The 27,946-nt window shown below is 39.0% G+C and overlaps 1 protein-coding gene across 3 annotated transcripts in view; it reads left to right on the top strand.

Annotated features, from left to right (window-relative positions):
* LOC122550081 (enhancer of polycomb homolog 1-like) overlaps nucleotides 1-27,946 on the top strand; it is a 250,940-nt gene that overhangs the window by 189,002 nt on the left and 33,992 nt on the right. For all 3 annotated transcript variants that reach the window (XM_043690607.1, XM_043690605.1, XM_043690606.1), the window contains 5 exons: nucleotides 19,944-20,089; nucleotides 20,366-20,572; nucleotides 24,131-24,279; nucleotides 25,228-25,387; nucleotides 27,574-27,750. In XM_043690607.1, coding sequence (XP_043546542.1) covers nucleotides 19,944-20,089; nucleotides 20,366-20,572; nucleotides 24,131-24,279; nucleotides 25,228-25,387; nucleotides 27,574-27,750 — 839 coding nt within the window. The remainder of the gene's footprint in view (nucleotides 1-19,943; nucleotides 20,090-20,365; nucleotides 20,573-24,130; nucleotides 24,280-25,227; nucleotides 25,388-27,573; nucleotides 27,751-27,946) is intronic.

Here is a 27,946-nt window from a genome sequence, read left to right as displayed (position 1 = left end):
CCTCTGTCTTCTACCTTTGAGCCAGTTCTGTATCCAAATGGCTAGTTCTCCCTGTATTCCATGAGATCTAACCTTGCTAATCAGTCTTCCGTGGGGAACCTTGTTGAATGCCTTACTGAAGTCCATATAGATCACATCTACTGTTCTGCCCTCATCAATCTTCTTCGTTACTTCTTCGAAAAACTCAATCAAGATTGTGAGACATGATTTCCCACGCACAAAGCCATGTTAACTATCCGGAATCAGTCTTTGCCTTTCCAAATCTGTCCCTCAGGGTTCCCTCCAACAACTTGCCCACCACCGAGGTCAGGCTCACTGGTCTATAGTTCCCTGGCTTGTCCTTACCACCCTTCTTAAACAGTGGCACCACGTTTGCCAACCTCCAGTCTTCTGGCACTTCACTTGTGACTATCGCTGATACAAATATCTCAGCAAGAGGCCCAGCAATCATTTCTCTAGCTTCCCACAGAGTTCTCAGGTACACCTGATCAGATCCTGGGGATTTATCCACCTTTAACCATTTCAAGACATCCAGCACTTCCTCTTCTGTAATCTGGACATTTTGCAAGATGTCACCATCTTTTTCCCTACAGTCTATATCTTCCATATCCTTTTCCACAGTAAATACTGATGCAAAATATTCATTTAGTAAAAGCCCCATTTTCTGTGGCTCCACACAAAGGCCGCCTTGCTGATCTCTGAGGGGCCCTATTCTCTCCGTAGTTACCCTTTTGTCCTTAATATATTTGTAAAAACTCTTTGGATTCTCCTTAATTCTATTTGCCAAAGCTATCTCATGTCCCCGTTTTGCCCTCCTGATTTCCCTCTTAAGTATACTCCTACTTTCTTTATACTCTTCTAAGGATTCACTCGATCTATCTTGTCTGTACTTTCCTAAGAGTAGGTCAAGTTTTGCACCTTCTCTAGTAGGTACATCCACATACTGAATCAGAAAATTGTTTTGTACACACTTAAGAAATTCCTCTCCATCTAAACCTTTGACACTATGGCAGTCCCAGTCGATGTTTGGAAAGTTTAAAATCCCCTACCATAACCACCCTATTATTTTTACAGATAGCTGAGATCTCCTTACAAGTTTGTTTCTCAATTTCCCTCTGACTGTTAGGGGGTCTATAATACAATCCCAATAAGGTGATCATCCCTTTCTTATTTCTCAGTTCCACCCAAATAACTTCCCTCGATGTATTTCCAGGAATATCCTCCCTTAGTACAGCTGTAATGCTATCCCTTATCAAAAATGCCACTCCCCCTCCTCTTTTTGCCTCCCTTTCTATCCTTCCTGTAGCATTTGTATCCTGGAACATTCAGGTAGGTGTTGGAAATGCTGGATGACGAGAGAAAGAGGTTTTTGCCAAGGAAAAAGAAGCAAATCTCAGGTATAGACAGCAGAGATGGAGTGAATCCCTAAGAGAGTATAAAGGCAGTAGGAGTATACTTGGATGGCACGGTGGCACAGTGGTTTAGCACTGCTGCCTGTCAGCGCCAGAGACCAGGTTCAATTCCCACCTTGGGCAACAGACTGTGTGGAGTTTGCACATTCTCCCAGTGTCTGCGTGGGTTTCCTCCGAGTGCTACGGTTTCTTCCCACAGTCCAATGATGTGCAGGTTAGGTGAATTGGCCATGCTAAATTGCCCATAGTGTTAGGTGAAGGGGTAAATGTAGGGGAATAGGTCTGGGTGGGTTGCTCTTCGGAGGGTCGGTGTGGACTTGTTGGGCCAAAGGGCCTGTTTCCACACTGTAAGTAATCTAATCTTAAGGAAAGCAGGAGGGCAAAAAGGAGACATTGTTTTGGCAGATAGAGTTAAGGAGAATCTAAATGTATTCTACTTGGACATTAAGGACAAAAGGGTAACTATGGGTGGAATAAGGCCCCTTTAAAGATAATCCAATGCCACTGATCTGTGGAATTGCAGGGTTAGGTGAGATACTGTGGAGAAGGATATGGAAGATAGAATGTGGGGACATAAGTTGTGCCGTCTTGAAAACCGTCCATATTAGAGGTGGTGGTGCGGGACGTCTTAAAGCGCATAAAAGTGGATAAATCCTTGGTATTTCATAATGTGTGCCCAAGAGCTCTGTCGGACATAGGGAAGTGATTGCAGTGCCTTTGCTAAGATATTTGTATCATCGATAGCCACAAGGTGAGGTGCTGGAAGACTTGGAGGTTGGCTAACGTGCTGCTATTTAACCAAAGTAGTAAGGAAAAGCTGTTTAGTTCTTTTTCCTGAGATCCTTACATGCTGGATGCAACTGCCAACTTCTGTAAACAACAACCAAATTTTATTAAGCAAGTACAATATAAACTTTGGAGAAACACTGGACGCTCTTCGCCAAGCTTGCGAAGCATGTCCAGGGAAGCGCTCTGAACAAAGGAAGCAGTCCTTCCTTTATGCAAAATCTTTACATCAGTCAGTAATGTTCACAAGACAACCCCCAGTCACTCCCTCAGTAACATGCCACTCAAGACACAATGCAGTGACAACTTCATCTCCAGAATCAATGTAATGCAAATCATCCCTTAATGGCCAGATCTGGTGTGAATTGTATTTTTTATAACTATAGGGGTAGTCAAATTCCAACTGTAACGTTCTTATTGATTTCTGAGAAGGGGATGAAAATGTATATATAGGAGGTAACAATGTAAATTGCTCTGACAAGGAAATAGCCATGTAAATGGCTCTGAATAATAGGTGATAATGTAAATTTCTTACAATCTTGCTGTAAGTGAGAGCCATCCCACCTTAGCCTCAAGATATCCAGTTTCCTGCAGGTCAACAGAGCAAGTTAACTCTTCAATATCTCAAAGCTAGGGGATTTTAGACTGGTGAGTCTGACATTGATGGTGGGCAAATTATTGGAGGGACTTCTGAGGGACAGGATGTACATGTATTTGGAAAGGCAAGGACTGATTAGGGATAGTCAACATGGCATTGTGCATGTGAAATAGTGTCTGACTAACAAGTTTTTTGAATAAGAAACAAAGAGGATTGATGAGGGCGGAGCAGTGGACATGATCTATTTGGACTTCATTAAGTCTTTAACAAGGTTCCTCATAGACTGGTTAGCGAAGTTAGATTACATGGAATACTGGGAGAACTAGCTATTTGGATACACAACTGGCTCTAAGATAAAACAGAGAGTAGTGGTGGAGGGTTGCTTGCTGCCCAGCACTGGCAGGCCTCCATTCTGTCTCAGGGCCCATGACTCTGAGTCTGCTGTTCAGTTAGGTATTTTAAAAATTTCACCGTTGAACTATCACTTATTCAGAAATTCTAAAAATTCCAAATTCCAAAAACCACTTGGTACTGAACGTTTTGGATTGTGTACCTGTACAAGGATATTGCCAGCGTCAGGAGGTGTGAGCTGTAGGGAGAGGCTGGGGCTATTTTCCCTGGAGCTCCAGACCCTGAGGGATAATATTGTAGAAGTTTATAAAAGTTTATAAAATCATGAAGATCATTGGTAGGGTAAATAGACAAGGTCTCTTCCCCAGGGCAAGGGTCTCTTCCAAAATTGGAAGGCCCAGGTTTAAGGTCAGAGGGTAAAAATTTAAAAGGGACCCAAGGGGAAATTTTTTCATGCAAAGAGTGGTATGTATGGAATAAGCTGCCAGAGGAGGTGGTGGAGGTTGGTACAAATACAACATTTTAAAAGCATTAAGACAGGCATATGAATAGGAAGGTTTGAGGGATATGGGCCAAATGCTGGCAAGTTGGAGTAGATTTACTTACGATATTTGATCAGTATGGATCAGTTGGACTGATTTCCGTGCTGTACGCCCCTGAGACTATGACCCCATACCTACTGACAATTGGATTCCAATTACCTATGCACTTAGTTCGAGCTCCTAGTATTTATTCCCTAACCGGTTCCATCATGCAGTGTCTTTGTATCAGAAAGCTGCTACTTTTTTTGGCATGATGTTTTATCTTAGAGTCATAGTGATGTACAGCATGGAAACAGACCTTTTGGTCCAACTCATCCATGCCAGCCAGATATGCCAACCTAATCTAGTCCCATTTGCCGGCTCTTGACTCATATCCCTCAACCCTTCCTATTCATATATCCATCCAACTGCCTGCTAAATATTGCAATTGTTCTAGCCTCCTCCACTTCCTCTGGCAGCTCATTCCATACACGTACCACCCTCAGTGAAAAAGTTGCCCCGTAGTTCCCTTTTTTTAATATCCTTTTTTGTATATCTTCCGCTCTTACTGTATACCTTTGCCCTCTGGTTCTGGATTCCCTGACCCCAGGTAAAAAACTTTGTCTATTTATCCTATCCATGCCCCTTATGATTTTATAAACCTGAGATGACCTCTCAGCTTCCGATGCTCCAGGGAAAACAGCCCCAGCCTGTTCAACTTCTTCCTATAGCTCTCATCCTCCAACCCTGGCAACATCCTTGTAAATCTTTTCTGAACCCTTTCAAGTTTAACAAAATTGTTCTATTTGGAAGGAGGCCAGAATTTCATGCAATATTACAAAAGTGGATGTGAGCATAAGAGGTACAGTTAGTAAGTTTACTAATGACACCAAAATTGGAGGTGTAGCGGACAGCGATAAAGATTACCTCCGATTACAACTGGATCTTGATCAGATGGGCCAAGTGGCGGAAGGAATTTAATTTAGATAAATATGAAGTGCTGTATTTTGGGAAAGCAAATCTTAGCAGAACAAATGGTAAGGTCCTAGGAAATGTTGCTGAACAAAGATTTTGGAGGGCAGGTTCATCACTCCTTGAAAGTGGAGTCACAGGTAGATAGGATTGTGAAGAAAACTTTTTTGGTATGCTTTCCTTTGTTGGTCAGAGTATTGAGTAAAGGAGTTGGGAGATCATGTTGCAGCTGTACAGGACATTGGTTAGGCCCCTGTTGAAATATTGCGTGCAATTCTGGTCTCCTTCCTATCAGAAAGATGTTGTGAAACTTGAAAGGGTTCAGAAAAGATTTACAAGGATGTTGTCAGGGTTGGAGGATTTGAGCTATAGGGAGAGGTTGAATAGGCTGGGGCTGTTTTTCCTGGAGCGTTGGAGGCTGAGGGGTGACCTTATAGAGGCTTATAAAATGATGAGGGGCAGGGATAGGATAAATAGACAAAGGGATAAGTCTTTTCCCTGGGGTCGGGGAGTCCAGAACTAGAGGGCATAGGTTTAGGATGAGAGGGGAAAGATAAAAGAGATCTAAGGGGCAACTTTTTCCCGCAGAGGATGGTGCGTGTATGGAATGAGCTACCAGAGAAAGTGGTGGGAGGCTAGTAGAATTGCAACATTTAAAAGGCATCTGAATGGGTAAATGAATAGGAAGGGTTTGTGGCAAGATATGGGCCAGGTGCTGGCAGTTGGGCCTAGATTGGGTTGGGATAGCTGGTTGGCATGGACGCGTTGGACCGAAGGGTACATCTGTATGACTCTAAGCAGCCTTACCGACACCCTGTACAGCTGCAACATGGTCTCTCATCTCATATACTCAATGCTTTGGCCAATAAAGGAAAGCAAACCAGGCTGCTTCGCTATCCTATCTACCTGCAACTCTTATTTTCAAGGAGTTATGAACCTGTACTCTAAGGTGTCTCTGTTCAGCAACACTCCCCAGGACCTTACTATTAAGTGTATACGTCCTGCTCTGATGTGTCTTTCCAAAAGTGCAACACTTCTCATTTATCTAAATTAAACTCCATCTGCCACTTAGCCCATTGGCCCTCAAATCAAGATCCCATTGTAATGTGAGCTAACCTTTGGTGTTCACTACACCTCCAGTTTTGGTGTCATCTGCAAACTTAGTAGCTATACCTCCTATGTTCACATCCAAATCATTTATATAAATGATGGAAAGTAGTGGACCCAGCACCAATCCTTGTGGCACTGCACTGGGTCACAGGCCTCCACCACCACCCCTTCTACCTTCGAGCGAGTTCTGTATCCAAATGGCTAATTTAGATTCGAATCCCTACAGTATGGAAACAGGCCATTCAGCCGAACAAGTCCACACCAACCCTCTGAGAGTAACCCACCCAGACCCGTTCCCCTACCCTGTATTTACCCCTGACTAATACACCTAACACTATGGGCAATTTAACATGGCTAATTCACCTGACCTGCACATCTTTGGAACGCCTGAAGGAAATCCACACAGACATGGGCAGCATTTGCAAACTCCACACAGTTGCCAGAGGCTGGGGTCAAGCCCGGATCCCTGGTACAGTGAGGCAACAGTGCTAACCACTGAGCCACTGTGGTGCCATTTCTCCTTGTATTCCATGAGATCTAACCTTGCAAACCAGTCTCCTGTGAGGAACCTTGTTGAATGCCTTATTGAAGTCCATATAGCTCACATCCACTGCTCTGCCCTCAACAGTCCTCTTTGTTACTCCTTCAAAAAACTCAATCAAGTTTGAGACACATGATTTCCCACGCAAAAAGCCATGTTGTCTATCCCTAATCAGTCCTTGCCTTTCCAAATACATGTAAATCTTGTCCCTCAGGATTCCTTCCAACAACTTGCCTACCCCTGACATCAGACGCACCAGTCTATAATTCCCTGGCTTGTCCTTACCAATTTTCTTAAATAGTGGTGCCACATTAGCGAACCTTCAGTCTTCTGGTGCACATCACCTGTGACTATCAATGATACAAACATCTCAGCAAGGGGCCCAGCAATCATTTCTGAATAGTAGGAGATGACAATGTAAACAGACTTTGAATAGTGGGAGATGACCATGTAGATTTTTTTTACATTCTACCTGCAAGACCGAGAAACATACTACCCTACCCCAGGGCATCCAGTTTCCTGCAGGTCAGCAGAACACATTAACCCTTTAACATCTCATTCCCTCCTTATCATCTCGTGATAACAAAAATGGAAGCTGAAAAAGGTGCTATCAGCTTATTCATAAGAATAATACCCAGTCAGTATTTAAACAAGTTATTGACTCCAACAAATAATGATTATAACAACAAAAATTGCTCATCCATGCACTAGGTAGGACCCCCAAGATTCTCCCATGTGGAAAAAAAACTTTCACCAGTAAAGTTCTTAAATTCAGTCCTTAGTGACCACTCCACCCGCTCCCAAGTTGAGTGGAAACGAGTCAGTTATCCAAAATCTCCTTCAGAAATTCTAACCTGAAAAAAAAAATCCAGCCTTTCCTTGCACACCTCTCCATGGAGAAATGAATTTATGGGTAAGGGCAGTTAATACTTAACACAACTGACGAGACATCCATCATCGTGGAGATGTTTCACATGGAGGATACCAGCGCATCAGAGCGTGAAGTGTAACAGCAGGGTAGGTGAACGCAGCATCCTCTGCTGCTCCAATGTAACAAAGACAACTTTTTTTTTGTGAACACTGCATTTAAAAAAAGCAGCAATTTTAATACAATACTCTCATCTGGCTAAAGCATGACCACTGAGTTTTTTGAAGCTGGCATTGTAGAATTTTAAACAAATCAGGGGCTCAAGGTCCTTGATCAATTTGTTTTAAGGTTACATGTTTGATCATTTTTAAAATGACCTAATGTTGTGTAATATTAATGTAAAAACAAAATCTGTCCTATTACATAGCCCACAAAGCACATTGAATTGAGATCCTAATTCAAATAAGGCAAAATAGTTACTTGATTTTGGGGTTTACCCCACACTCTGTGAAATAAAACCAGTTCCCTGTAATTACAAATATTCTGCCAATTCACTCCTTTTATCCTGAATAAAGATAATGCTGTTGTGTCAGGTCATCATTCTTTGGTTTTAAAAAATGCTGGAAGTCTGTAACATGGCTTTGCCATACAGTTTCAATCCTTGCTGTTTTGACTGGTGTGAAAAACATCATCTTCATATTTTCACCATACACAGTGAACACAGACAGGCAGCTAAAACTTAAACCAACAAAGAGGTTTTAATATTTCAGTAACAAATCTGCACTTTGATTGGCATATTGTCAGAATTGTCACAAAGCTAGTCCCCTTTTTCTAAAAGCTGTTCCTTGGCTCAAGGAGACTCTGTCCTTTTATTTTTTTTTGAGGGGCAATAAACTGGGCTGGGCTCTGATCAGTGTGTTTGGTACAGAGGTGAAAAGGATTTTGAGGCCTTTTGTTTATATGTAAATAGCTAAGACTTCAGGCCAAAGTGGTCATGCTTTAGACGTGACCTGTATAAAGAGGGGGAAGTGGTCAGCTCTCCAGCTGAGCTGAGCAGTTTTAGTTCCGTCTTGAACTGGCAGGTTCAGCAAGGAGCTATGTGGAAACCCTCTCTTTTCTGCCCTTTAACTTCAACCTGTAAGTATATGTTCCATTTATGTTGGTTTTTAAAGGAGTTTATTATTGGGACTGATGTGTATAATTAAATCTGTGTTTCATTGTGTAACTTCTGTGAATAAATTTTTGTCTATTTTAAAATCTAGTTGTCAACCTTGCCTATCTTACGCTGGGTAATTTTCTCTGGATACTTTTATGAAACAAATTGCAAAGTTATGGTCTGAGCTGCCTGCTTAAGACTGTTTTGAGTGGTCTGGCCTAGTCCATAACGATCGTCAGTCTTTTCCATGTGAATTTCCTATCTTCAGATATCAATAGCTTATTGTTTTAAGCTACACTAACAAAATTCATCAAGAGTTCTGACTAGACTTATGCAAATAAAAGACTTTTGCATTTAAAACCTGTAATAGGAATGCTTGTCCCATTTTAAAGTCTCCACTTTCTAAGTTGTCTCTATATACTAGTCCAGAGTCCTTAGTTTCCACATTCACTTCAGGGTCCTGACCTTGGCGTGGGGGATTTCCCCTCTTCACAACCAGTCGAAAGAGATAAAGGTAAATCTTACCTCGTGGGCCCATCTGTCTCATGCAACCAATACTCCGATCACTTACTCAGTCCACCTAGAAGTTCTGTATATATTGGAATCCCACTGCTGCCACCAAATGTTAGGTTCTTTTTCTTGAGATTTTTACACACTTAATGCAACTAAAATATGCCATCTTCTGTGAACAGTCAAAATTTATGATGCTCATACAAATATGGAGGATCACTGAACACTTTGCAATGCTTGTGAAGCATGTCAAAAGGAGCTCTGAACAAGAGACAAGTTCTTTTTATGCAAAATTTTTACATCAGTCAGTAATGCCCACAAGACAGCCCCCTGCCACTCTCCCACAGTCACATTCCACTCAAGACACGATGACTTGACCATTTCCAGAAACCAATTAATTTGGATCATTCCTCAATTGCAAAGTCTGGTGTAAATATTTTTTTTTAACTACAGGGTGTAGTCAGAATTTTAATTCCAGTGTTCTTATTGATTGAGTAGATGATGATGTCATCTTACTCTGAATAGTGGGAGATGACAATGTGTAAATTTTTTTACATTCTACCTGCAAGACAGGGAAACATACCATCCTACCCCAGGACATCCAATTTCTTGCAGGTCAGCAGAACACATTAACCCTTTAACATCTCATGGGAAAATAAATCAAGGACTGGAGGCCATGTTTCTGGTGACCAGTTAGGCAAATGTTAGTGATCTTTTGCTTTTTACCCTGAATTCTCTTTTATGTCTGTTACCTCTAGATTCAATTATTCCATTGTGTTCTTGCCCAGCTTTCTATGTTCTACTCTTCATAAAACAAAAGGTAATGAACTCTACACTTGTCCTTATTTTGTCAAGTCCCTAACCTTCTATGATTGCTCAATTGAGCAAAGGCTAAAGTTTAAATTCTTGTCTTTGCTTTTAAATTTATTACTTCACCTCTCTATCCCTCTTATTTCCTTCAGCCCCTAATCCCTTAGAACCAAAGGAGTGCTGATATCCTTGATCATTTCAATATGAATAGTTGCAATAAGACTATAAGAAATGGAAACCAGAACATGGCATTGAGCCCCTTTGACATTCTGCACATCCGTCTTCCTGACTTTTCCCAATCTATTTAATCTGATTCGACAACTCACCTTTCATATGCTCCATTTGGATCATGGAGAGGTCCCATACAAGATCTGTCAAATTTAAGTGTTAAATTCGCTACTTTTCTCTGCTTTCCAAACATATTCTCTGTCTAACTCAAGGCAGTGTGTTGCTGATCCTTCTCATGCCTACTATAGGTAGCTATTCTTAAACAAAAAGATAGCAAGTGCAGGAAGGCTATTCAAACTAAAGAAGCATGACAGCTGGTCTTCCAATATGAGCCATAAGAAAAAAAGAGTAGGAGTAGGTTGTTCAAGTGAGCTCCACCATTCATTAGGATCATGGTCAATCTGACATTCCTCACATCCACTTTCTTGCCTTTTCCCTCTAGCCATTGATTCTTTTACTGGTCAAGAATCTATCTCCACCTTGGTGAATATTTAAGAATCTGCCCCGGTGCTCTGTGGTAAGGAGTTTCATAAACTCTAAACCCCCTGATGGAAGAAATTTCTTCTCATCTCAGTCTTAAATTGCCATCCCCTTATTCTGAAGCTTTGGTCTTAGACCCTTACATGAGGGGAGACCTCCTGTCAGCATTTACCCTGTCAAGTGCCTTAAGAATCCTGTAAGTTTCAATGAAGTTATTTCATTTTTCAAAAGTCCACTGTGTAGAGTTCCCACCTGTTTAGCTTTTGCTCATAAGACAATCCCTCCATACAAAGGATCATTCTAGTGACTGTTCTCTAAACTGCTTCCAATGGTCGAGAACAAATGTTTATTAACTGGCACCTGTGTGACCAGCAGTGTACCAGTTTATCAAGAGGCCCACATAATCAGTATAAAAACATCTACTAAGTAATACAAACATAATACAGGGCGTATTCATACCACTGCTATACTTTATTTAGTATATATCATTTTTATTTAAGGCAAAGTTAATTAACTCTTACCAGCAGAGCGCCTTCTCACTCTCACCCTCAACTGACTACTTGGATATAGCAATAATGTAGTGAACTTCTGGTATTTCAAATAGATAAGTTTTACTGGTTTATTAAGTGCCAGTTCATAAAGTACTGATCAAAACAAAATTTGCTGTATTATCTTTATCTGAACTGTTCCACCACAGTCTGCCTGCCTGTCTCCCTCTTGCTTCCATTAAAACCTGCTTTGACCAAGCATTTGATATTTTGCCCTGAGAGCTTCATACTGTTCATTGTCACATTTTGCTTTATAACAATTCTGCAAAGCACCTTAAAATGAGAAGTTTTATTGCATTGAAGGTGCTCTATAAATGCAGGTTGGTTCTCATCCCTGCTTTCTCGTTCACTTCCATCATATTCCTTACCTCATCACCATCATTTGAAAGCAGGTTGCCAAACTCGAGCAATGCTGTGAAAGATAATAAAAACAAAGGGAATGAGAATAAACCAGCCAGGGATGTCGAAACATTTGTAAGAAAAGCAAATCTTAGCAGGACTTATACACTTAATGGTAAGGTCCTCGGGAGTGTTGCTGAACAAAGCGACCTTGGAGTGCAGGTTCATAGCTCCTTGAAAGTAGAGTCCAGGTAGATAGGATAATGAAGGAGGTGTTTGGTATGCTCTCCTTTGGTCAGAGTATTGAGTACAGGAGTTGGGAGGTCATGCTATGGCTGTAGAGGACTTTGGTTAGGCCACTGTTGGAATATTGTGTGCAATTCTGGTCTCCTTCCTATTGAAAAGATGTTGTGAAACTTGAAAGGGTTCAGAAAAGATATAAAAGGATGCTGCTAGGGTTGGAGGGTTTGAGCTAAAGGGAGTGGTTGAATGTGCTAGGTCTGTTTTCCCTGTAGCGTCAGAAACTGAGGGGGTGACCTTATAGAGGTTTATAACGTCATGAGGGGGCATGGATAGGATAAGTAGACAAAGTTTTTTTACCTGGGGTGCGGGTGTCCATAAGTAGAGGGCATAGGTTTAGGGTGAGAGGGGAAAGATATAAAAGGGATCTAAGGGGCAACTTTACCCAGCAGAGGGTGGTACGTGTATGGAGTGAGCTGCCAGAGGAAGTTTTGGAGGCTGGTACAATTGCAACATTGAAAAGGCATTTGGATGGGAATATGAATAGGAAGGGTTTGGAGGGATATGAGCCAGGTGCTGGCAGGTGGGACTAGATTGGGTTGGGACATCTGGTCAGCATGGACGAGTTGGATTCCGTGCTGTATATCGCTGATCTTTTTGAAGTATATAAAAGAGTAGTTAAAGTTTGGTCTTTTGCTCGTAACAGGAGACATTCGAATGGGAAACTAGGAACTGAGACATATGGGACAAGTATTTTTTCTTTAGTTGAAGTCCTGGATACATACCATAATGAAAAGATAAGATACAGTCTTAAGAGTGAGAAGCTTAAGGTAATTAATGTCAGGAGCGAATTAATCTTGTAGAAATTTGAGGGACTAATTCCGACAGTCCTAGGATCTGAGGACCTACCTTGGATTCTAAAGAAGTAACTGCAGAGTTAATGAATGTATTACGATCTTTCAAAATTCAGATTTGGAAGTTGGCAAATATAATGCCACTAATCAAGAAAGGGATTGAGTAGGAAGCGCAAAACTGCAGCGTGGTTAACCTGACATTAGTTCTACGGAAAGTACTGGAAACCATTATTGAGTATATTTTTAATGCACTTATTTTCCTAAACATATTATGAATTATGACATGGTTTTATGAAAATATAGTTATTAGTGTTTAATTTACTTACATCCTCAGAGGTTAATTGTATAGATAAAGGTGTAAGATTGGATTTCCAAAAGGCATTTGGTAGATGAAATATGCAAGGTTAATACATAGCTCATGATTTGGGAATGATGGACAATATTGGTTAACTAGCAGGAGTAAAGGAATGTGGATAAATGGGCAATATTCAAATTGGCAAGTTGTGACTGGTGGAGTGCAACAGAAAATCAGTGTTGGGGCCTCTGCTATTTGTGGTCATTATTAATGATTTAAGTGAAGAGAGGGATGTGTCTGAATTTGCTGACAATATAATACTTTATAAGGGAGGGTGGTGCAAAGGCTTCAGAAAGTGACAGACTGGTTAAGTAAATGTGTGGAGTAGAACGTGAAATATAAGAAAGTACGAGGTTATTCCCTTTGGTAACTTTTTTAAAAAGTTTAAATATTGTGAACTCAGGAAGTGATCACAACTATCTGAATGTACTTTTACAGGGAAGAAAAAGTTATCACTAAGGTTAGGAAGTAATTAGGAAGACAAGTGACATCGTGGAGGCAGCAAAATAAGGGAGTCTTACTATTAAACAGGGCTTTTCTGAGATTCAGAAATATTGGAATCCACTGTGGCCATGCACATTGCAAGTGTGGTAATTTTGTTTAACAGCTACTCTGCGGTGATTGAAATTTTCAGTTGACCCAGAACATTCTGGGAGTAGAGTTCCAGATTTCAAGTATCCATTATGTGCAAAAGTATTTCTTTCTTTTTATTCTAATTTTAAAGTTTTATGCTTAGTTCTGAAACACCTTGAGTTGCTTATTCATATTAAACATACATTTCCCATCTCCTGTCAACCTTCTAAACTGAAGTGACTGCGTACTTAATGTATGCAGTTTCCCACAGTATAAATCACTTTGAGAAACCCGTACTGTCTAGACTTAATGCTTTTTTCTCCCCTGTTCACCCTGCCCACGAAGTACTGTCATTAGACTTCCTATCTTTCTTTACCTCTCCATTATTGTTTTGAATCTTTGCACAGATGTTATTTTTCAACCTCTCAAAATGCTGTTACTTGAATCTTCCTCTCCATTTGTACCTCATTGCTTGCACCTTATTCCACAAACAGGCCTGTCACCCCAATAACCTTATAACCTCCTGGTATTTTGATTTACAGGAATCCAGGAGTTCCTCATATTGTTTTTCATGACATTTTCACTAGTGGGCCCCAAATCACAACACATGCACCCTACATTGATAGCAATTTGGGATGATATAGATATCTAATCTGTGCATTCACAAATTTGAGTTTGAGGATATTCCTTATTTGTATTTGGTCATAGCTTATCTATACCTCTAGTGGCAATTAAATACTTGGAGAGAAAAATCGTAAATTCTGTTGATCATTTCTGTATTACATGATATCTCAGTTTGATGCTAAACTTGCAAAGTAGCAATTTGCATTCATCATTTTAATTTACTTGGAACTACAGTCTGTCTTTTGAGTAACCGAGGAACCAACTGGCTTTAGCCAAAGCCCATACACTTAGAAGAACAGACTGTATGCAACTTCTTTATCACGATAGTTGCACTCCTGTGTGATCTCACATTATATAAAATTGTGTAATAAAAATAACTGGGCGTATCAGAAAAGTAGGGTTGGGGCACACCACCAAAAATAACAGTAAAAATCTAAACAAAGATAGTTAGCCTAACACAGCACAGTCTAAGTAAATGTTAAAATCATATATTTTAATAAAATTATACAATAAATTTGACACACTACCCTGAAAACATGGAAGATAACTTGAAGTGTTTGCTGAGATACAGTACTGTATTAAGATAAAGGCTGAGGGTCGTCATCACTTTCAGATGCAGCTCTGGGTGCAAGATTATGATTTTTTTAAAAATTTAGTCCATTAGTGGATGGCTGTGGTTTGTTGTCCTCAGACTATTTCTTGGAGGTTGGCTTTGAAAAGTTGTCTCGTTTTTTGTTGCTTTGCCATCTTCTTTTATGAAGGAACTGTTCATAGGGTGCCAGATATAGCTTTTATGTCACAAGCTGTTATCCTGCTGTGTTCTGCATTGTAGACATTGTCTTCTAAGAGCTGCAACTGCTTCTCAACTTACCTCAGGATAGAATTCAAAAGAGAAGTAAAAAGCTCTTGTGCTGGATTTCATGTCTTCATCCCTAGCTTTAATTTCCCCTGCAGCAACAAGTTGTTGTAGATCAGTTGTGGAGAAGTCTTTACAATGGGGCTCAACTAGTTCCTTGACATCTTCAGTCTCCACTTCATCAAATCCAACTTGTTTTGCAGGAACAATACAATGTTCTTTGATTACTGGAAGCTTCTCTGACAGTTGAACAAGAAGAAAGTTTGGGAGAAGCTTCTGCATGCAAGCAGTCCTTACTGACATCACCCCAGGTCTCCACAATGATGTCAATAGCATTCTTAATGTTAAAGTCCTTCCAAAATTGAACACTGTACTCATTATCCCCTCAGCTGCAATCAGCTTCCTGACTATTTGCCTTAAATAATAAGCTTTACAAACTGCTATTGCACTTTAGTCCATGGGTTGAATCAGTGGTAGAAATAGCATTTTGATGTTTTCAGAAAACTGGTGGGAGGATGGCTTGGTGTATTGTCCATAATGAGGAGAATCTTGAAATCCAATTCTTTTCTCCTGCAATGATATCTAAAAATATCCTCAAATGTCACCAACAAGGTCAGGAAAAAAAATTTCCCCATCATCCAACCTCTTTGCTTGATTTCAAGTAAATGTGGACTTAAAGTAACCTTTTCAAGATTTTAGGGATGGCAGAGTGGTACGTCTTCCTCCTGTCTCCTCTTTCACCCCCACCCCTCCCGTCGAATCAAAACACTCAGTCACATTGTAGTTTTACCTCTATCTTTATTCCAGGTTCTGGAGGGAGAGAGAACAATCACCTGTGTGAACAGAGATAAGTTCTTGTTCTAATCTGGAATGGCAGTTTCTCAATGTATTATATAGAGTCTTTTTAAAGGGAGGAGCATCAAGATAAGGCAACATACGTATTGATTGGGTGATCGTTACAATCAGCGAGTGTCAACAGTAGAGATTAAGCCATCTGCTGTTAAACAACGTTTTTAACCTTAACTGGCTTCACATAATGAATACTTTTTGCCTTGTTAGCTGACCTTGCATACTGAATGCTTCTAATATTGTTAAATGGCTTTACATAATGAATGCTTTTCCACCTTGTGAACCCATTACCCTTGCCTCCAGCACCCCAATGTTAACTGTAAGTTCTTATCTGATCTGAGTCATGCTTAGCTGAAACCCTTGTTTCACAAAACTTAGAACTTAACTCTTTCCCTACCTGCTTGTACCCTATACATATTCTCGGTGCACCACCACAGGCTTAAATTTTAAGTCTCCGCTAGCATTGGCCCCCAACAATACAGTTTTACGATCCTTTGCTACCTTAAAACCTGGTAAGTGTTCTTCATTCATAGGAATCTAGGTTCTGAATGCTTCCTGTCAACATTCTTGCAACTTTGTTTTCCATGCATATGGGAGTACAATGAGATTTACAAAAAAAAGACTGAAAATTACTTTGTACAGCACTGTACCTTTCAAGAAGCACTTCACCACAAAGCACACGAGCTGGCTAACCATGTGATGTCAACATGAGTCTCGGCACACATGGCACCTAGTGCCAGGGATGGAATTGTGTAACAGCCAATGGGAGTTTGCATTTTGAAAAAATTGTTTTTTAATTCACCAGTTGCATTAGAATCAAATCACATTGTGCATTATAAGAGAACAACTGATATAAATGTTGTCAACATGAGTGGGCTGTGATGCAACTGCCTCCTTCATTACATCAGTTCATTTTCCCCAACCCCTCGTCAAATCTCACTGTATCGATACAAAACCTTTTTGTTCTTCAAAACGAACAATATTTGTAGTTTCAGTATTTCTACTGTATTTTTGCACTAGCTTGTTGGATTCCTAGAATTTGGGAGGTCAGCAATGTTTGCTGCTAACTTACAGAATTAATATCAACAGAAAGTATTGTCTCCTGGGCAGCTCAGAATTCAAATTATGTTTTAATTTTGTTTCATTTAGTACTGCTGTACTACTTCTATAAGCTTAAGTAAAACTATGAAGTTGATAACTTTTTCTAGATAGCCTCAGTACAAACACACCAAATTTAAAATCTGATGTTCGGTAATGCAATAAATCAGTTTGATTTGTTTAACGTATGTACCTGACACTGCAGTTGTGTAGTATGCTATCTGCAAAGAAGAAAAATGTCTACTGTTAAAACAAGATATTTCTTTGTTACTCTAAAGTTAATTACAAGCAAACTCCCAAATTCTGCTAATTATGGATAGGGAGAGCAGTTTTTTATTTGACAGTTTAAAGGCAGTTCTCATTTGGTTACAGAAACATGGTATGTATTATGCATATTGTTTTTTTTGGAATGCTTTCACTTAACTCTGTTAAAGGAAATGTTTGGATTTGAGAGGGGTTGAAAATGATGATTTTCAGGTATGTGTAAAGTCTTGAATTTGCTAACGACGCAGGCTTAACAAATATCCAAGAAGGACTGTGGTAAAAGACTTTGAAGAAGGCAGAGAATAGCCTTTGCAATTTGATTTGGCTCGTTTGTGGTAATGCTTTTTGAAAGGAAGAGTAAAGAATGGCACTTTATACAGCTTAGTATTGGCAGATCGCAAGTGGATATAGCTGTGAAAATATTCAATTTTGGATCTTAAAAGGTGCATAGAGTTCATTTGTGTAACCAATTAGTATGGAACATTGGATAGGTTACCATTGTGTGGGGTATTGGGGGTAATTTTTATCTTTCCAGAAGAGGTAGAAACCTAACTTGATTTTTTTTTTCAAAAAAAGATAGTTTAGTTTCAGAGACAATGCTGTAGATTTTGATTTAACAAAAATGGGCTTTATTTTGTAATATGCCATGATCACACCAGCCAGTTATAATACAGCTAAGATTTTTAATCTCTCAGTAAAAGTATAAAATGAAAAGAAACATCTTTTAGTAAATACCCAAATCCTATCCCTGGTACAGTACTGAAAATATGACTCCTGCAGTACTGTTACTAGTGTGTCTGTCTTGAAAATGCGTGACTTAAATTTCCGAAATGTTAATGTTTAGACTGGATCTGCAGCTTCATCCTGGAGCTGTCGTACAGCTGAGCTTCAATGTACTGTGCTTGCCACTGCAAGGATTTGTCCTAACCCTTCTCATCTGGAACTAACCCTAAGACTTCGCTGTAAGGTAACCTTGTTCTTTGTATTCTTCCCTTCTCAGAAGTTCTGCTCTATACAGTCATCCTATACTGAGGACTTCACAGGATTGCTCCAAACTCAGAAAAGGCTTTTTGTTTTGAACCCCTTTTGCTCTTGCTCTCCCTCTACGCAATAGGTGTTACCCTAAAGCTTTCTAAAAACAACCCTCTTCTAACTTACTTTAGGTGGAACTTGTTGCTGTTTTTGTTCATGAAATTCTATCAATTTAACCAAAAAAGGTACAGCAAAGCCTCAAAAATAATGTTGCAAAGGAAATCGCCATGACTGCAGAAATAGTTGCAAGTTGTTAATTAATTTCAGACATACACAACTCAACAATTACTAAGTCAAACTAGAAATTTAAACTCTAAATAAATATTGAATGTGTATATATTAGATATATACTTTTAAAAATTACAATTTACATTGCATCTTGTATAGAAAATAATTGGGAAGTGGTAAATGAGAGGAGGGCACAATCCATCCAGTTAATCTACTATACTACCATCCTGACGTGATACAAAAGATGTTAAACCTAAAGTGTGTGGATTTACTAAGTGGGCTGTGACTGGAATTGGAGCAAAACATGATAGGGTAATTTCTACTGAAACAAAAAAGATGCAATTTTAAATTTATCAAAGGTTTTGAAAATGAAAACTCTTGTCTGATTTGGAAATTTATGACCTGAGCATCAACTTAAAATTCTCCTAAAAAGGCTAGGAGAAACTTGCACAGTTATAGGTGGTGGATAACTGTTTGAAGCAGGTGAACCTAAATATTCTAAGGAGCCATATATACACCACTGTGTGGAAACATTGCCCATCAAGTCCCTTTAAATCTTTCCTCTCTTGGCTTAAATCTATGCCTTCTGGTTTCAGACTCCCCTATCCTGGCTATTCCCCTTATCTTTTGTTTCATAGAGGTTTATAAAATCATAAGCTCACTCTTCAACCCCATTCACTCCAGGGGGAAAAAGTCTCAAAACTATTCAGCCTCTCCTTTAGAATTCATGCCTTCTAGGTGTGTTGGACTGAAGGGTCTATTTCTGTGCAGTGTGACTTTGAGGCGTAGTTCACTGGGATTAGTTTTGTGTTGCGCTTTCAGAACTGCTGCAGGCAATGGGATACTTTCTCTTCTATAATATGACTTTGTAGCTTAACTTCTGCCAGAAGCTTTGAATAGTATGCAAGTACTTTCTTAATGCATAACATAGCATTTAAATGTAGCCCCATTGTCAGTAAGAGTTGTCTCTATCCTGTTAAGCAAACTTTGGTAGAACTATCCAGGTTTTGCCTGCCTGTGTTTTCTTTGTCTGTAGGCCTGCAAAGTTCTTGATATTTAATTCCTTTTTGACAATTACTGTTGAATCTGCTGGCACCATTTGGGCAGTGTACTGTAGCACATGTGATGGCCATAATGTTTTTGGACTGGGAAATGAAGTGGCAAACCAATAGTTCAGTAAGCAAAACAAAAACTAGTAACGTGTGAAATATTTTAAGTGCATTGTAAGAAGAAAAGGGCGTACCTAGTTTGGAACAGTAAGTGGTATAGGAACTGTTGTAAAAATAATTGATATATGGAAGGTTGAGCAGTTATCTAGTGATTTAAAAATTAAAGAATAAGTACTGAGATGTAAGATTTGAGATTTAAGTTGTCAATCATTGGAGTTATGGGCCTGCATGCAGTGTTCTGCTGAAAATTGGGCCTTTAATAGCTAATAGAAGCTTCTACTGTGAAATTACTAATATAGGAAAATAATTTTTAACACTGGCCTCTTGCATTAAAATTTTATTAATTTTATTGTTTTAGGATTCAGCAAAAAAAATTGATTGCCAAGTCTTTCTGCTCGAGACAAGATACAAAAACAGTAGTAACTACCAAAACATTTTTACTTGAGTAATTTCAATTCATCAAATTTAAATTTGCCCATAAATGATTCCTCAAATAAAAGCTTTGAGGCTCTTTGAATTCCCAAACTTAATTATTTTCTTGATTGAACGCTGAATGCAATCTTTTATCCAGCTTTTAGCTTGGATGCCGAGCAACCAGACTATGATATGGACTCGGATGATGAAGTGTTTGTGAATAAACTAAGAAAGAAGATGGACATTACCCCTCTACAATTTGAGGAGATGATTGATCGTCTAGAAAAAGGCAGTGGCCAGCAGGTAGGAAAAATAATTAAATTATTACATGTCTTAAGTTAGTGATGTACACCTTTATGTAGATCTAATATGATTGCTTTTGATCTTGACAAATACATATCTGAATAATCTTGTCCAGCAAGACGGGATAGCAACAGTCAGCACCTTTTCATAAGGTGCTTTTTCGGAAAATAGATGGAGGAATTGGGCTGTTGAATTAGTTTTTGAATGAAGTTATACAGAGTGTGATATTTAATTTTAGTCAGCATTTTTACCTGGAATTTTGATTTGTTTTGTTAGCTGGTAACTCTCCAGGAGGCAAAGTTACTATTGAAGGAGGATGATGACCTCATCTGGGAGGTATATGAATATTGGATTCGGAAAAGGAAAACCTGCCGAGGATGTTCACTTATTCCAACTGTTAAACAGGAAAAACGGGATGGTTCCAGTACCAACGATCCTTATGTTGCCTTCAGGAGAAGAACTGAAAAGATGCAGACCAGAAAGGTTTGTTTGCTACTGTCTGATTGACAGTTGAAATGTCGTCTATTTGGAACCTGATTATACTTCTCTCGTTAAAGATCATCTTTAATATGAGATGTTGATGTTGGAAATACCTTGATGAGTTGATGTTTCAGCTGTCTTGGGCATTTACAAAGTTGCTTTTATTAAATGATACAAATTTTTTGATTTCAAGATTCTCCTTGGCTGCATAAATTAACTTTTTGTTTTAGTTATAAATTTGAACATATTAATGAAATGCACCATTATCTTACAAAGATTTATTATACCACTATTTTGTTTGAATTTTTGAGCATCGGTTATCAGTTATCTAAAATATTGGCTTAAAATGCACTAAATGAGCTATAGAAAATCAAAGTTCATTTTTTTTTTAGTTATCTTGTTTACATTTATCCTTTGTTTAAACTAGTAAACTCCTGACATGCTGCACACAGTTATTTTCATTCAAATCCATCAGAGTAAATTTAAACTTTATTTACAGGCAGTTTTAATTATTGTAATAGCTCTAGAACAACCTATTGGTTAAGTCACTTTTGGAATATTGCATGCAATTCTGGTCTCCCTGCTCTAGTAGAGAAACTTGAAAGGGTTCAGAAATGATTTACAAGGATGTTTTCAGGGTTTGAGCTATAGGGAGAGGCTGAATAGGCTGGGACTATTTTCCCTGGAGAGTCAGGTTGAGGTGTGACCTTCTAGAAGTTTTATAAAATCATGAGGGGCATGGATAGGCTAAATAGACAAGACTTTTCCCCAGGGTGGGGGGATTCCAAAACTAGAGGTTTAGGGTGAGAAGGGAAACATTGACAAAGGACCTAAGGGGCAAACTGTTTTACACAGGATAGTGTGTGTATGGAATGAGCTGCCAGAGGAAGTGGTGGAGGCTGGTACAGTTACAACATTGAAAAGGCATCTGGGTGGGGATATGAATAGGTAAGGTTTGGAGGGATATGGGCCTAATGCTGGCAAATGGGGCTAGATTAATTTAGGATATCATGGATGAGTTAAACTGAAGGGTCTTTTCCTACGCTGTATACCTCTATGACTCTAACTTATGTATACTAGTGTCAGAAATTCAATTATTTAATCCGTTATGTTGCAGTATTCCTTTTAGAAATACCTTCTATAATCTGGTTGTGATTCATCTGGGCTATATTTACGGTTTTCTTGAGGCAGAAGCACCTAAATACATAGCATGCAGTTTATGCAAAATGATTTACCTTTGCATTGATCGACATGTGCAATCATTGGAGTGGCATGTCTGCTTCACTTTTGTCAAATACTTTCTTGATCATAACTTTATATGCCATTAAGTCAATATTAACTAGTATTTTTTAGTTTCAAAAAATAAATAGGTAAATTCAATAGATTTCGGACTCCCAAAAATATCAAGGGAAATGTAAAGTCAAGTGGAGTTGAGGTTGAAAGTGGCCTTGAAGATCACATTGAATATAGGAATGGACATGCAGGAAGTTAAGGAGTATAATCTGCATTTTGGTGCTGTACAGTGTGAGTTTTCTGTTTACATACATATGCAGAGTGGGCTGCAAAGTGTGGGAGAATGACTGCAAGGCCAATATATTTTGAGGCCTCTAGCATTTTGCCAGTTTTTAAAAGAGAAGCTCTGGAATTAACAAGGAAACAGTAATGAATGACAATAAATTAGGAAAGGAGGAGGTGTAATGAGGCCTGAATGATGTGCTGAAGGTGTGCAGGTGCAACAGGCAGTATAGAAGGTAAATAGTATGTTGCTCTTCATAACTAGAGGGTTTGATGTCTTGCTGCATTTGTATAGGGCCTTGGTGCGACCACACCTGGGGTATTATGTGTAATTCTCGTCTCCTTATCTGAAGATGGGCGTTCTGGCTATGGAGGGAGTGCAGTGAAGGTTTGCCACGCTGATTCATGAGGTGGCAGGACTGACCTATGAAGAAAATCTGGATCGCTTTATTCAATGGAGTTTTGAAGGACAGGGGGAATCTCTCAGAAACCTATAAAATTCTAATAGGACTGGGCAGAGTAACTGCAGAAGGGATGTTCTTTGTGACCAGGAAGTCCAGAACCAGGATTCACAGTCTAAGGATATGGGATAGTCCGTTGAGGCAAGGAGAAATTTCTTCAGCGAGAGTAGTGAACCTGTGGGATTCTTTATTACATAAAGCAGTTGATACCAAAATCTTTTCAAGAAGAAGTTAGGTATCGTTCTTAGCTTAAAGTGATTAAAGATTATGAGGAGAAAGCGGGGACAGAGTTCTGAGTTCGATGATTCGCAAGGTTCATAGTGAGTAGGAAAGCAGGCTCAAAGGGCCAAATGCTATTTTCTGTTTACTGAATTCTAAAGGGAAGGCAATTGATTTGGATGATAAAGCAAATGTGTTTATTTCTATTAAATAATTGGCTAGCATTGCCAGTAAATAGTCATAGAGATGTACAGCATGGAAACAGACCCTTTGGTCCAACCCATCCATGCCAACCAGGCATCCCAACCCAACCAATCCCACCTGTTAGCACCCAGCCCATATCCCTCCAAACCTTTCCTATTCATATACCCATCCAAATGCCTCTTAAATGTTGCAATTGTACCAGCCTCATCATGGGGAATTTTTCAAAGCATATTCTGTATTGCCTTGCTGTTAAGTGCCATATGCCATGAAAAAAACTCCACAACAAAATGCACAGGATGCTTGTAGAACTGGAATCTGTTATATTTAGCATGCAATGGACAAAAACATTTTGGATTGAAGGAATTATCTGAGAGCTATCTGTTTTGGGTCTTCCTGAAAGAATGGTCATGGGTGCTATAAAGTATTTTTGCGTTGTAACAGGGAGGAAGCGCGCCAGAGACCCAGGTTCAATTCCCGTCTCAGACGACTCTCTGTGTGGAGTTTGCACATTCTCCCCGTGTTTGCGTGGGTTTCCTCCCACAATCCAAAAATGGGCAGGTTAAGTGAATTGCCATGCTAAATTGCCCTTAGTGTTAGGTGAAGGGGTAAATGTAGGGGAATGGGCCTGGATGGGTTGCGCTTCGGTGGGTTGGTGTGGACTTGTTGGGCCGAAGGGCTTGTTTCCGCACTGTAAGTAAGTAATCTAAAGCTTTTTAAAAAAATACACAAGTTTGAACCACTTTTTCATGCCCCATTCTGTGATGCCTTTGTCTGATTCCAAGAAATACAAAGGCATTCAATGTTGACACTTAAAGATGTGTTTTTTTCTTCCTTCATTTGAAGATTGTCGCATCTTTATTTTTAATTCTCGTTGAATGCAAAAAATCATAATCACTCAACTTGAATATGTAATTGCATGCAAAACTGGCTTAGATTGTTTTTATGCTGATAAATTAGTCAGTTAATAAAGACCCAACTAATGATTTTAAGAATGGATTGATCATATTAGTCCATGATTTTTGTTTCTTTATAGAGATGATTCTGAATTTAATTATATATGTATGCTCAATTTCATATTGGCAAATTGACACTGCCAGAATTTACACTTGTTCGCCTTTTCTTTAATGTAACAATGAATGAAATGGTCTTGTCTTTTCCACAGAATCGTAAAAATGATGAAGCTTCATATGAAAAAATGCTGAAGTTAAGAAGGGACCTGAGTCGAGCAGTAACTATTTTGGAGATGATAAAGCGAAGGGAGAAAAGCAAAAGAGAGCTGCTCCATCTAACGTTGGAAATTGTAGAGAAAAGGTTAGTGTATAAACAGTGTTCTAGAGTAAAGCTTACTTTTCTTTAGTAATGGCATAGTGCGAGGATTTTTCAAACTAATTGTAGAGTTTGCATGTCGCCTGCTAAATTGATGAGATGGCTCTTAAATATACGGCACTTAGTCAACCACAAACATATACATCTTAGGGACACTGCATTTATATTACTATGTACATCTTATAGAAAAGAAGGATCCTAGTGCGGAAGGTTTATTGTGTTGGTAGTCTGCTGAAAATGTTGCACTGCTTCTGTTGGATCATTCAGACCCTTTGTACATTTCTCTTTTCACTATTAACCAAGGTTTCTGTTCTGGTGAGGCTCAAAAGCAATATTAATTTTAAAAATTTCTGTAAACTGAATGTGCCTTTCTGCTCAATTTTTTTTTTTTTGCATCTAATCTCCATTTCCATATTTTTCTTCTTGCCTCTTGCCTTTCTGTCTCAGATCTTTTCCCCTGCCTCCAAATAGATTGAATCTGCTATTCCAGAAATTTTTAGAATATGGGTTGGTTTTCTGGCTTCTAAGCAGGATAATGGGAATTCTAACTGCATGGCTGCAAACTGTCACTACCACAGACCAAAATGCTCATCAGAGATGGAACCGAGTGTTTACCTCCCCTAACTATAGATGGTGTGTTTTGCTGACCAAATACCCTTGTGCTGTCTCTGACCGGAAAATGTTACAATTCTGGTTGTTATAAAAATTCAGTATTATCGTAAACTAATTATGATACTTTTGAGTATCCAAATGCCAGTGTTTGGAAGACTGGTAACCTGAGTATAACAAAAAGAGCTGCTTATTTTGTCTTTGCTGTTTTTTATCTTTTTTCCACATAATCCTTATTGAGTCTACTTGCCAGTACTACATAAAATAAGCATTTATTGTAATCTGTAAGAGTAATTTGATTGATATTGTGCTTTACGTTCATAGGCACAGCCTGGGTGACTTCAGTGGCGAGATTTTATCTGAGGTTATGGCACAACGGCAGCATGTAAAACCTACCTATACTGTGCCCATCATTCCAATATCTAATAGCAATCAGTATAAACATCAAGAGTTTATGGAGTTCAAAGAATTTAAAGTTAATAAGGTGAGAACTTAGTCACTTTGTCGTAACGGTCAGTTGAACAATTTGAAATGGTTTATAAAGGGCAAACAGTACTCCTTAGTTAAAAGTTACACAAGAACTTGGAACAGGACTAGTCAATTCAGCCTCTCTAACTTGCTCTGCCACGATGTCATCATGGTTGATCTTGTCTAGGCCTCAACTCTGCATTCCTGGCTGCTCTTCATAACCCTTCGAACCAATGTTAATTAAAAATCTATCTCCTCAAATTTACTCATATCCCAGCATCTATCACACTCTTGGATAGTGAATTCCACAGATTCATGGCCGTTTGAGAATCAGGGAAGCAGATTTAAAATAGTGGCCTCTCATTCTACATTGCCCCACATAAGAAAAACATCTACATGCTTGACCCTCTTTAGCATCTAGTAAACCTCAATTAGATCTCTTATCCTGTAAAGTTGAGGCAATCACTTTAAACTGCTCAATCTGTTCAAAAGGCAAACTCTTCATCTCTAATCAGTCTAGTGAACCTCCTGAATTACAAATACAACTATATCCCTTCTCCAGTAAGGGAATGTATGCAATACTCCCCAGTATGGTCTCACTAAAGCATCAACACTTCCCTATTTTTATTACTAAAGGAATAAAGTATAAATGCCAAAATTTCATTTGTCTTCCTTTATTTCCTGCTGTATTTGCATATTGTTTTCTGCAATTCATGCACGAGGGTAGTGAAATCCCACTGCACCAAAGCACTCGTGTTTCTCTCCACTTAGGTAATTTGTCTCTTTCTATTCTTCTGACCAAAATGGATAACCTCTCACTTAGTCAAACTAAACTTCTGCCAAATTTGGTGCGTTCACCTAACCTATCCATATCCACTCAAATTTCTCATTTCTTCACCACAATTTACTTTCCCACCTATTTAATGCCATCTGAAAAATTGGCTGTAGTGCTTTCTGCTGCCACCCCCACACCCAAGTTATTCATATAGATCATAAATAGTTGAGGCTTGAGGACAAATCCTGTGGCACCCCACTAGTAAAAATCTTGCTAATCAAGAGGAAGACCCATTTATCCCAACTCTCTGCCTTCTGTTGGTTAGCCAATCCTCTATCCAAGTTAATCATCCATAATTCCCTGTGATCTTACCTTGTATATTAACCTTCAGTGCAGCACCATTATCAAATGTCTTCAGGATATCCAGATTATACTACATCTGTGTGGTCCCTATTATCCACATTGCTTGTTACATCTTCAAAAAAAAGTCTTATCAAATTAATCAAACATGATTTTACCCTTGGTAATATGCTAACTCTGCTAGATTGTACTTTGACTTTCCAAATATGTTATTACTTCCTTATTGAATTCTGACAAGTACCCAACAACACGTTAAACCTAACTGGTCTGTAATTTGCTACTTTACTGCACCCTCCCTTTGTGGGTAAGGGTGTTATGTTAATATTCTTCCAATCCCCTGGAATCCATCCCACATCCAGTGATCTTTGGGATATTCTCATCTATGGATCCGCTATCATGGTTGCCATTTCTGCTCCGACCCTAGGCTGTAGGCCATGAGGACCTGAGGACTTGTCTGTCTTTAGTTCCAGTAATTTGTCAAGTACTCTTGCCCGAGTGATGTTTTTAAATTCTTCCCTTTCTATAGACTTTATTATCTGTTACTATTGGGGTGGTTCTAGTGAAAGCTGAAGGATAATATTGACACTAGTCACTAAAATCATTCTCCAAAGGACCAGCATTCACCTTAGCTGCTCTCTTCCCATTTATACACTTAAAGAAGCTGTTACAATGCTAAATATTAATGTTTAAAATAATCACTTTCTAGTCCCATCTGTTAATGTGGTCTAGCTGAGATCATTGAGAATTTTCAGTTGTGACGTGACTAATTTGGCCATGAAAAGTAATTGATTTAAGTTAACAAGGCTTGGTTTCTTGTCTGTCAGAAATGCAAGGTTTCAAAACACATTTGAATTATTGCGGTCTCAAATGGCCTACTACCATTCCTATTTCTTAGATTATTTGCTAGTTTTCAAGAAATCCTGTTTTTGTATATATACATTTTGAATTATAATTGCAAAACAAGGTCTTTGGTACAGTATTTGTGACTGTAATTACTATTAATAATCTTTAGCCTGGCCATTGCTTTTTGTTACATCAATGTTTCTTGTATGCCAATTGCATTGTAGCAAGAGAATGTGGAGATTATACGACCCAAGAGAAAGTATGAGAAGAAAAAACACAAAGTCTTACAACCAACTGCTGCTGCACCTCAGCAAACAAGCCCTGCTGCACTGCCAGCCTTTAATGCAAAGGACATAAACCAGTATGACTTTCCCAGCTCTGATGAGGAGCCGTTCTCACAGGTATGTCTCGGGATTGATGAAATGAAATTAAGAGGGTAATTTCAGTAACAGCTGTTGCTTATGATCTAACATGATGTTGGAGTGTCCTTGTTTTATAAATTACTTTAAATTTTGTACAGGGAAAGTTTCTTAAATAAGAACCATATTCATTTTGTAGTTCGGGCAGATGAGATGTAACTCCAATTGGAGAACTGCA

This window comes from Chiloscyllium plagiosum, chromosome 5 (assembly GCF_004010195.1).
Source record: "Chiloscyllium plagiosum isolate BGI_BamShark_2017 chromosome 5, ASM401019v2, whole genome shotgun sequence".
In the NCBI taxonomy this organism is placed as follows: Eukaryota; Metazoa; Chordata; class Chondrichthyes; order Orectolobiformes; family Hemiscylliidae; genus Chiloscyllium; species Chiloscyllium plagiosum.
Note: the sequence above shows the minus strand (reverse complement) of the source record. Positions and strands in the feature narration are given on the sequence as shown.